This window comes from Platichthys flesus, chromosome 24 (genome assembly GCF_949316205.1).
Source record: "Platichthys flesus chromosome 24, fPlaFle2.1, whole genome shotgun sequence".
Classification (NCBI taxonomy): domain Eukaryota; kingdom Metazoa; phylum Chordata; class Actinopteri; order Pleuronectiformes; family Pleuronectidae; genus Platichthys; species Platichthys flesus.
The window spans coordinates 12,604,530-12,615,817 of NC_084968.1; the positions used below are offsets into that span (position 1 = coordinate 12,604,530).

Consider the following 11,288-nt stretch of genomic DNA (forward strand, 5'->3'; position numbering starts at 1 on the left):
GGTCGCCGGAAGCTGTCGAGGGCGGGCGGGGTCTCCTTCCTACCGATACTCCTGCACGCGCATCTACGGGGAGAAGCCGGGGGCGCGCTTAATGAGGAGGGAGTAGGAGGCGGAGAAGAAGGAGTGAAGCGGAAGAAGTGAAGCAGAAAGGAAGAGAAGAGGAAAAAGAAGTGAAGAGAAGGAGAGAGTGAGAACAAGAGACTGAAACGGTGAGTTTGTTTTAATTCGACTCGACTCGACGTGAGGAAACCGGAACGTTTATTCGGTTCCCACTGTTTTTCTCCCAGGAGCGAAAACGGGTCACTCGCCTCAGACAGGTGTGTTCGCGTCGCTCCTTCCGCGTCATCGGACTCCAGTCGTGTGATTTTAGCGTTAAAACGTAAAATCCTCACGAACTGTGTTGAACGCTCGATGTTGAATTGATGCGTCGATTACTCCATTGTTTGTGAAAACAAAATCGACCACCTCTAATGTGAGGAGGAGGTTCTTCTTCTGTGTTTGCTCAGAACTCTGTTTTTAGTTTTAGTTGGTCGATTAATCAGCAAATACATCTGAGTTCACGTGTTAATTGTATAAAGAATTCAATTCAAATTCAAACAAAAATTTTCAAATAGTTAATATGACAGGACGACAGTTTAATTAGAATGAGAGTTACTTTGACTCTTGAGAATTTAAAGTTCAAATTTAATCTTTATTCATGTAATATTTCTGCTGCCTCAGCTGCTCTTATTTTAACAATCTATTTACTACAAGAAAAATTTACGCTATTTATCGATGAAACCAAAAGATAAGAGTCAATCGACTCATTAGCGATCATCTTGAATTCCAAAACCTCAGTTATCACCTTTTTGAAGCATGTGAATTTCATTTTATAAAGTTAATATTTGACATGTGTTCAAGTTAATGTACAACACATCATCGCTGTTGGTCTGGAAAACGAAGAGTGTAAACCAACTGGATGTTATGGGTGAAAGATCATAGTTACACTGGTAACTTTCCATTTCCAGGTGATAGTTGGACATTATTATCTCTGCTTCTCACATGTGAACGGTGGAATGTGTTTCAGATTTTTCTTTGATTTAGTTCTGATCTGATTTCTCACAATAGCTTGATGTCAGTTACGTGTTTGCTTAGTAGAAGTTGTGTAGATTCAGCCTCAGGCCGACCTGTCATTCCGTGTAATTCTCTGTCTTCTGTTGATGAATCACCGCTAATATGTGGAAATTGAATTCCCGTGGTCCTGACTCGATTTGGGATCGTTCCGCGGGCCTGTAAACAGGATGTGACACAAGATCCACACACAGCACTGTTCAGAGCTGGTCGGACGTGACCTGCAAATTAATATTTAACTCTTGGACGTTTATAAAAAGTCAACAAACAGCTGCTGAAAAAAGTGCTAGGCTCTGCAAAAGAAGGTAAACTACAGAATTTAGGTTTTTATATTAAACTTTTAAAGTCAATCAAAGCACAGAGTATTTACAGTTAGTGAAATTATTTATTTACTGTCTTTATAAATTGTGTCACAATTAGTTTTCTTTGTTTTTTTTACATGTTTTTATCACAGAATATATTCACAAGTGAGATGCTTGAACCAGGAACTTTAAACGTTTGGCTCCTAAATGAATATCTATTGATTATAGAAACTGAATTAGGACAGAGAACAGACAGTGACAGTATTTTCCTCATCCTGTTCTTCATGCAGCCTCTTCATGACCATTGTGACCTGCATGAAATTACACATTTTTGACGCATGTTGTGCATTAGAAGGGTGGTGATACAAAACATTTTTTTATTCAGAAAGTAGCAAAGCAAAAAATTAAATAAGGATGTGTGATGATCAAAAACAAGTTAGTTGGGCAATACCTGAAATACTGAATGATGAAATTCATTCACTTCAAAGATATAGAATATACAAACTGAGCCGCGTCACATTTCACCCTTGTTTTGTGTCAAGGGGTTAAGCTGAAGGAATAATCCTTGTTTGTGACTTACTTTTTAACTCCACTCTTCTTTATATAAAATAACCCTTACTCGTTGTCGGTTTTCTTTAATGTCACTGTGTCGGTGGTCAGAGATTCCTTTGAAGAATAGTCTATTTTACACTGTTACAAAGGGGAACGATTTATACGATCTGTACAGAAACAAGTGTGTTTGACCTGAGCAGATCTATTAGTCCGTATCTAATTTTTGTGATGGGACTATCTTCTCCCAAAAGCAGGTAAACCTCGATTTACAACTTTATTCTGATTTACATTAAAGTTTCACCGTGTGGACGACGCTTGGCTTGAACCAGGAAGTCAGGAAGTGACGTGTTTATCCTTTTCCCGCAATTCACAAAACGCACACAACAGGGAGTGGTTTCGCCCGGCCCCTGTTTGCCCTCCCCCGCAGCCGCTTAAGGTCCCGAGATCGCAGCTCTAGTTACTCCCGGACTTTAGATCCATCGACTGATCTGTGCTGCAGACACACATTGACTTTTTCAGATGTTGATAACGTTTGTTTATAAACCTGTTTTTGTGAAATGATGTAATTGAAGAAGAGAGGGGGGGGTTTCAGCCTGCAGGGTTTCAGCTCTCAGGCTGTTGGCCCGATGAACAGAAACAAAGACTGGACACATTTTCACTGGTGTGTGAGATGTTGTCAGAGAGAAGGTATCTAACAGGAGAGAGAGACGTGAGCCACAGTTTAACTCAGTCTGCAGCAGTCTCACTGTTTCATTCACAAAATGGAATATTTCACTTCTGTATTATGACGATAACAATCAAATATCCTGCGTATGTGGAGTTCAGTAGATTCAGGTCACAGATCGGAACTTCATTAGTAGATTTAGAACTTTTAGAAAATGGAACCAAGTTTATAAAATGGCACAAGTGCAAGTTGTTAACATCCTCGAGTTCGGTCGTGTCGGTGCTGTCGGACTTGTTTTCTGCTCAGGATTCATGTGTGTGTCGGGATTAGGGTGTGTGTGTTTGTAGGTGTGTGTGTGAACTAAAGGGAGTGCCTCCTTCAGGTTACTAAATGTCAAAGTGTGTGTGTGTGTGTGTGTGTGTGTGTGTGTGTGTGTGTGTGTGTGTGTGTGTGTGTGTGTGTGTGTGTGTGTGTGTGTGTGTGTGTGTGTGTGTGTGTGTGTGTGTGTGTGTGTGTGTGTGTGTGTGTGTGTGTGTGTGTGTGTGTGTGTGTGTGTGTGTGTGTGTGTGTGTGTGTGTACTTGAAATACATGTGAGTATAAAGTTCAAAATGAGCAGAAAACTAAAGGTCATTATGTCGTGATTTGATTTTAGGTTCGTCCTGAATCATCTTGAGCAGAAGGGATCGACCAATCACCTGCCTGATCTGTGATCGATCTGTACGTTGGACGATATGATCGCTGCCTGACCAGACCTCAGGACGCCATCACTCCTGCTGGAACAAAGATATCGGCTATTGATCTCTGATTATTGGTTACTACCGCATGATAAAGGAGTCTTTGTGGAACTCATATCTCCTGAAAACCTCCAGGGTCAACAGTGATTATAGTTGATCAGCTGACCTGTGAGCGAGACTTTCATTGGCTGACGAACAGCAAAACTCTTTCTTATTGATCAAGTGATCGTTTCCTAAGAGAAAAACAAACCTTGTTAGCAAATCAATGGCATCAGAACTGATCCAGGACAGCGACGATGATCGCCCTCATGTGGAAGTTAATGTAGAGACAACAAATCCCCCTACTCCTCCTCCTCCTCCTGCAAAGGTCTCAAACGGCAACCTGACCCCCCATGCCCCCTCACCGACGCCCCCTACTGACGAGCAGAGCCGCAAAAGCAAACAGGGCTGCAGCAACCTGAGCAGCCGATTCCAGCAGAGCCAGCTGATCCACACTCTGAGCAACGGACTAAAGCGACATTGCGACTACGTCAAGATCTCGGTGATAGAGGAGCCGGCCGACCGCCTTCCGAAGGAGTGGTGGAAGACGGCCGTGGCGTTCCTCTACGCCCTGTTCAACCTCTTCTTCACCACCGTGGTCATCACCATCGTCCACGAGAGGGTGCCGGACAAGTCTGTGAGCCCGCCGCTGCCCGACAAGTTCTTCGACTACGTGGACCGAGTGCCCTGGGCGTTCACCGTCACAGAGGTCAACGGGTTGATCCTCGTCGGACTATGGATGGTGCAGTGGCTCTTCCTCGAACACAAGTAGGTGTTTTCATATAAAGACGAAAGTGACTTTATGTGATTGTGATCAGTGACTGTAAATAAAGACAATCTATCTCTCTGCAGAGCTATCATTGGTCGTCGTTGTTTCTTCCTCATCGGGACTCTCTACATGTATCGCTGTGTCACCATGTACATCACCACCCTGCCCGTACCTGGAAAACACATGGTGTGCGCTCCAAAGGTACACACACATTCTCACACACACACACACACACACAAGCTGTCATCTATTCTCTGTTCATAATCATTCATGTGTTTTTCTGTTTGCAGCTTTACAACGACTCAACAGGGAAAATCTGGAGGATCTTGAGGCTGATCTCAGGAGGAGGTAACGAACATTTAACCACATTGACCATGAAGAAAAAATGTAATATCTAATAATGATAATAAATCAGGCAAAATACAGTTTTATTGCAAAGTGAAGAGTAAATGTCTTAAACAAAGGTTTCACATTGTGTTAAATATTCAGGAAATATAAATCATCACTATGTAACTTTTTGACGTTGGATCGTCAGTTATATTAAATTAGTTTGTTTGACGGTGAACATGTAGAATGTTTCCTCACCCTGAGCATCTGTTCTATGTAACTTTGGTGAGCTCATCTTGTTCAGAAAAGCTGAGGATTGTGGGTAATATCCAGCGTTCAGTCATGCTTCAGTCTCTGTGTTTGTCGTGTTCAGGTCTCTCGATGACGGGCTCTCACCTGATGTGTGGAGACTTCCTGTACAGCGGCCACACCGTCATGTTGACTCTGTCCTACCTCTTCATCAAAGAGTGTGAGCATATACACACACACACACAGACTTTCATTATTATTATTTGCCATTAAAGAAACACGTGTGATTACATTGAAGTGTTATGAACGTGTTGTGCATGTGCTCTCTCCTCAGACTCCCATCGGTGGATGTGGTGGTATCACGGCATCTGCTGGCTGCTCAGCGCCAGCGGAGTGATCTGCATCTTGATTGGTCACGAGCATTACAGCATCGACGTGGTGATTGCATACTTCGCCACCACCAGGGTCTTCTGGTGGTACCACACCATGGCTAACACACATGTAGGTGGACACACACACACACTCTGCATTGACCCTTATATTGCCCCCTGCTGGTGGGTCTAAACTTGCTTGTGCTTAATATTTATTGATGATTAATATTTACTTAGTCTATGTTTACAACAGTGCCCCCCCAGGTCTTCTCTGGTATAGACCACATTTACCACTTATGGGGGAAACTATTAGCAAGTTGAATTTAGTATTTATGTGATATTTATTGAATACGTTTATAGTAATAATAATTGCACAATAAAAAGAACATTAAGTAGCAGTGGACATCAATATTGATAAAAGCATCTAAAACTCACGTGTTACTATTATTGCAATTCGTTATCTAACTAATTTAGATCTAATTAATTTCGTCAGTCATCATTGATTTTGTGTTTGTTCCTGTTCAGGCGCTGCGTGGGGTTCCAAACAACTACCTGTCACGGACGTGGTGGAACCCGATATTCAACTTTCTGGAGAGGAACGTCAAGACGACAGTTCCCATCGTGTTCTCGTGCCCGGTGGCGCTGCCGTCGTTCTGCCGACAGAGTTACAGCATAGTGGAGGGGGGGAGGGGGGAGTGACCTGATGGAGACAGTTTGAATCCTTCGTGACTTCTGATGGAGACAGTTTGAATCCTTCGTGACTTCAGATGGAGACAGTTTGAATCCTTCGTGATTTCTGATGGAGACAGTTTGAATCCTTCGTGACTCCTGATGGAGACAGTTTGAATCCTTCGTGACTCCTGGACGAAGAGCTTTGAAATCAGTTTATTTATTAGAAACTTCTCTCTTGCTGACTGAGGAGGAGGAGGTGCCAACAGGAGGAAGAGGAGGAGTCACAGAAAAGGTGCCGTTACGTTTACATTATCAAAATGAGCATAGCCTGAATCGTCAGATCTCTTCTTCCTTCCATTTATAAAGAATCAATAAATATTTGTCTGATATTCTGGACCAAAACCAAACTGCTAGCTGTTTTACTTTCCCATAGCTAACTACAATGTAGTCAGATGTCAAATTGAGTTGCTTAGCCACACACTAGCTAATAATGCTAAACAATTCTTTTTGCACCAACTAAGCTAACCAGAGTTTCAGGACCAAAGCTAAGTTGCTAACTAGTGGTTGAGTAGTTCGAAGTCGGGTCTTCGTTAGTTTGACAGTGAATGCACATATAACTGAATCAATTTCAGTTTGCTACACGTTAGCTCTTTAACCTAAACAACGTAGCATCTTCAGCGTCTGTCCACGAAGAAGAATGAGACAAAAGGTTTTTGTTACAGTATTTATGACCTATCGTTTGGGTCAGGTGTTAAGTTGGTGTTTATGACAAAATAAAGCTAATCTTTGATTCCTGACCAATGCTAAACTGCTAGCTTGTTATCTCAATTTGGCTTTCCATCATTATCTAAGATTGTGTCATGGAAATTGAAGGAGTTAGCCACATGCTAGGTCTTTACACAGTTTTGAAATAACTTTAAAAATAAGAAATACACATGTAGCTTCTCTTAACATACGCTAAGACACAAGTAACAAATGTTAAGTAACTGACGAGTGATTGGTTGGTAAGCTAGTCAGAGATTCAGGGCTAAAAGCTACATTGCTAGCTTTTTAACCTTCCCTAAGCTAACATTCTTTTTTGGCCCCTGTCAGAGTGAACACTCATATAACTGAATTAATGTTAGTTTGCCACAATGCTAAATTTGTGAGGACTAATGATGCAACGTGCCACATTGAAAACTGATTATTTTTTCTGTTTTGGTTCACAAGCTAGCCAGAGATTCTGCTAACAAAGCTAGCGACTTTACATTCCCAGTGCCACTCATTAGAGTGAAAATTCATGAGCGTAAGTTGACGCTTGTTGCTTTTCTGTACTTGATTATCTTTTTTTAAGTTATATTTTGTGTAAAGTATTTTTAATGTAATTTTGTACTATAAAATACCATCTGTAAAATGTTACATTCTTCTAAAATTGCTTAATTTAAGTTGGATTTCTGAATGTTGTTGTTGTTAATTTTATAAAAAACGATGTTTGAAACAGAAAAATGCGTATCTGTCAAACTGCACCGTGTCACAATCCAGATGTTTCATAATAAAACATATTTTCAATCAACAGATGGCTCTGATGGTTGATGTTGTTCTGTAAAAAAAAAGTAAATTTTTCTTCACAATTACTTTAATTTAATGAAGCTGATGATACTTCAAGTATTCAATGTACCAGCACTAAAGTCAAATAACTGTGACTGACTCTGAGTGAGCACACATGCAACAAACATGTTTTTACACATTTCTAATTTATACTTGACCTAGACATGAAATTAATATTTAATTAAAGCAAAAACACAAAAATTTCATTATTTTTCCATTTAAAATAAAAAAAGCTCAATATTTTCCTTTATTCACATTGATACTGTAAAGCTCAGAAATACTGAAGGATCCGGGATATAAATGTGAATAAATCAATGAACTTGATGTGTAATTATTGGTCTCATGGTTCGTCCATCTTTCACCTGACGTCTGAAAAAGTCTTAAATTTGCTGAATTCTGCAGAAACACTGACGTCTGCTTTATTTCTCTCTCAGACTACGATAACTAGGGCGAGTATGTTTCAAGTCATATGTCCACTCGGCCAGATGTCAGAGTCCAGCTGCAGTAAAAACAACAAACAGGTCAGAGGTCAGTTTGCCCCAGAAACACATCAATACGTGTGGGCGTGTAAAATATATTGAATTTCTGCTCACACCATAAGATTTAGAGTGAACTCTTTAATATTCACTATTTCTCACAAACACTTTGTAGAAAGGAGAAAGTGTTTATTTAATTTGATTTATTTCAAAGTATTTTTTATTTCGCATTATATTTCCTGTCATGATTTATTTACATTGTCAAATTTTACTTTATTTGAATTGTATTCCCACCCTGAGAAGCTTCCTGAGCGCTGCTGACTCTGCTTCCTCTTCCTCTGACCCTGGAAAGGAAATTCAAAGATGAATGGAACATTTCACACACACACAGTTTCTAAAACGCTTTGATGGACGTGATGAACGTACGTAGTTGTCTCTGGCCGACCATCCGGGATAGAGCTGCATGTGGAGGAGTCGCTCCTTCTGGGCCAGATCGTAATATTTGGACTGTTCGGAGCGAGATAGAGCGTTCCACTGAGAAAGAGAGAGAGAGAAAGAAAGTTTCCTTTGAGTAGCAATCACCTGCGCCTCTCTGACGGTCCTATCTGTCAATCATTCTGTGGTATCCAGGCCCCAGTGCATGCAGTGCTTCATCATGTCTCTCACCCTGCGTCCCAGGATGCGGTTGATGGCGGCGCTCTCTCTCTCTCGTCCCTCCTGCAGCACTGTGTGTCTCATCTCCTTCATGTAGAGCATGAAGGCGTTCAGAGGCTTCTTCACCGCCTGGTGCCTGCGAGGGGCGAGAGACAGACGAAACACGCAGGGTCGTGGAGAGAGCGAGAGTTTGTCCAGAGCGGAGCACTCATTTCCACAGTGATGATACTCTGACTTGTCCTTTCTGTGAAACATGTGAAACTCACCCAGTAGCCCCATTGCTGTGGTAACAGGCGTGTGTCCTGGAGTGGGTGTCTGCCTGTCGGGGACCGGATGAACCGATTGGCTGATTGTACGGGGAGGATGGAGGGAAATGTCTGTCGCTGTAGAGCAGGAGAGGAATGAGAGGATGGACCGACGACTGTAGAGAGAGAGAGAGAGAGTTTAAATAAATATTAACATTTGTACACAGCATTTTTACATCACGAATCAGGATTCCTGATCCATGGTTATTTAAAAAAAAAAGTAAGGTTGTTTCATATCACATGTTTGGCCTCAGAAAATAAGCGTCTCATGATAGATCAGGATTGTAACAGGAGGAGGCAGCAGCCTGACACCTTTTCACCTCCAGTCATAGGTCGTCTGTTTGTCCTCCTCCAGTGTTGAAATAAAAACATTGAACATTTCAACACAAGTGACGCAAACGCAACGACCTCCGAGTCTGTGGGTCACGACTAACACTGATTCTGTGAGAAGGGAAACATATTGGCTGGAAGGGATCACACACACACACACACACACACACACACACACACACACACACACACACACACACACACACACACACACACACACACACACACACACACACACACACACACACACACACACACACACACACACACACACACACACACACACACACACACACACACACACACACACACACACACACACACACACACACACACACTCTCACAGCAGCAGTGGTCTGATTGTGGGTCGTGTTGTTTCGCCCCCCGCTGGTCAGATAAAGGTACTGCTGCTGTGGACACCAGTCGAACACTCGAGATTTTTCTGCAACATGATGAAGAGAAAATATAAATAAATACACTATAAATTAAATAATATAATCATAAAAATTAGTTTTTTGTGAACTTCACCGCATGTTGCTGCAGCTGAGTTTTCTTTCATCAGCGCCATCTGCTGGAAGAAGATAATTCAATAGATTTACAGACGGTCACAAAATGAAACAATAGTAAATCATATTTTTCAATAATAATTATCGTGTAGTAGTTATATAATAGAGTCTTTAAGTGTTCTTTACGATTTGTAAATTGTAACAACTCCAACGCACTCATTTATTAATAGTAATGTTAACGACAAAACCTGTATTTGTAAGTTTTCCAACATTATAAAGATCCATGATATATAAATACAATATCAATATTTGTATGAAAATTCATTAAGATTTTTACGATAACTAAATTATTTTACCAATAAAACAAACTGAAAGCTATACAAAAGTTACTACTACTACTCAATATAATAATGATAATAAAACACTTACCCCTGAAATCTGCTCCATCCTGAGAAGAGAAGAAAAACTTCACCAAGTTGATTTGAATCAGTAAAAATCAAATTTAGGGACTAGATATAAAGAGATAAAGACGGGAGAAGAGGAACGGTCTGACTCTGCAGACTGAAGAAGGAAATCATGTTCATCAGGATTATCAACACCACGACACACACACACACAAACACACACACAAACACACACACACACACACACACACACACACACACACACACTCTCACTCTCTTTTCCTCTCTCTTTGCCGGAGGTTCTTCTCTTGCTGCTCATATTTTGTTTTTTGTAGTAGCACCGTTCATTTTTAGGCCACTTGGGGGCAGCGTTACACGTGTCAAACATCAGCATTGATGTATTATCACTTATTTCACTCTAAACGTTTTAAAGTGTTTTAAGAACAAGTTAAACTTTTAAAAATTAATGTCTGATTCTTATTGAAACTTTCCCTTTGCTCTCTCTGACTCCCCCAGGCCTCCTCCCCCTTCTTGACCTCGACCTCCCCCCTCCCCCTCATGTCCCCCCCAGGGGTCGGGTCTGGGAGTCGGGGGTGAGTCTCCCTCTGGCTTCTCCAACACGACTGTCGGACACGTTTTAGTGTGAATCCTCAGAATGGATCAGAAACCAGCAGTGTTAGTATGAAGCTTCAACTTCTGGCACATTGAGGTCAGAGCAACACAGCGGGCTCTGTAGTGATCTGAAATGTTTTTATAATCATTATAGAATTCCTGATATAAATATCTTTAATCATTAAGAAAGTAATATCTCTGTTATTATTATAATGAGGACCATAAAGTAACTAACAGCAAAAAGCCAACAGACTCAGTCATAGCCGGTGCTGGTGAAGTTTAGAATTTAGCATCTCAAGAGTCAGATGTTTTCATCAGGACCAGGTGGAAACCAAACAAGCAATCAAAGACTGAACACACACAAACACACACACACCACAGGACCCATCATGTTGGACGTGTTACAGCTGGACATAAAGGAGGATATGAATTATTGAAGCAGAAAAGCAAAATTATGTTAATCCTTAAAAGCTGTAATTAATGTGAATATAAATATTTATGTTTATTTGTGTTCTTTTATTTTACTTATTAGAAAATGTGTCTTTTTTAAGTTAGGTCTGTTCTGTCTTATTTAATCGTATTTGATATTTGGATTCATTATAAATGTTTACAGTGCTCTGATAA

General features: G+C 40.9%; 2 protein-coding genes across 4 annotated transcripts; one reads left to right on the plus strand and one right to left on the minus strand.

Moving 5' to 3' along the window:
• The first annotated feature begins 51 nt into the window (after positions 1-51).
• On the plus strand, positions 52-7,342 carry LOC133949645 (phosphatidylcholine:ceramide cholinephosphotransferase 2-like). Its single transcript, XM_062383578.1, has 7 exons — positions 52-209; positions 3,282-4,170; positions 4,255-4,372; positions 4,462-4,519; positions 4,872-4,967; positions 5,082-5,248; positions 5,644-7,342. The coding sequence occupies exons 2-7, from the start codon at positions 3,629-3,631 to the stop codon at positions 5,815-5,817; spliced, it is 1,155 nt and encodes a 384-aa protein (XP_062239562.1). The 5' UTR covers positions 52-209; positions 3,282-3,628; the 3' UTR covers positions 5,818-7,342.
• Positions 7,343-7,504: 162 nt separating this feature from the next.
• On the minus strand, positions 7,505-10,283 carry LOC133949668 (transcription factor 7-like). Of its 3 annotated transcripts, none has more exons than XM_062383613.1 (8): positions 10,078-10,283; positions 9,671-9,710; positions 9,481-9,584; positions 8,774-8,928; positions 8,520-8,643; positions 8,280-8,387; positions 8,111-8,197; positions 7,505-7,876 (listed from the first exon to the last, which is right to left on the minus strand). In XM_062383613.1, exons 1-8 carry the CDS (start codon positions 10,093-10,095, stop codon positions 7,838-7,840), a joined length of 675 nt encoding a protein of 224 aa, XP_062239597.1. In that variant the 5' UTR covers positions 10,096-10,283; the 3' UTR covers positions 7,505-7,837. The 3 variants fall into 3 exon arrangements, with proteins under 3 accessions (XP_062239597.1, XP_062239596.1, XP_062239599.1); XM_062383612.1 differs by having other exon boundaries at positions 9,671-9,713; XM_062383615.1 differs by lacking the exons at positions 9,481-9,584; positions 9,671-9,710; positions 10,078-10,283 and adding an exon at positions 9,053-9,143.
• Between the last annotated feature and the right edge of the window lie 1,005 nt (positions 10,284-11,288).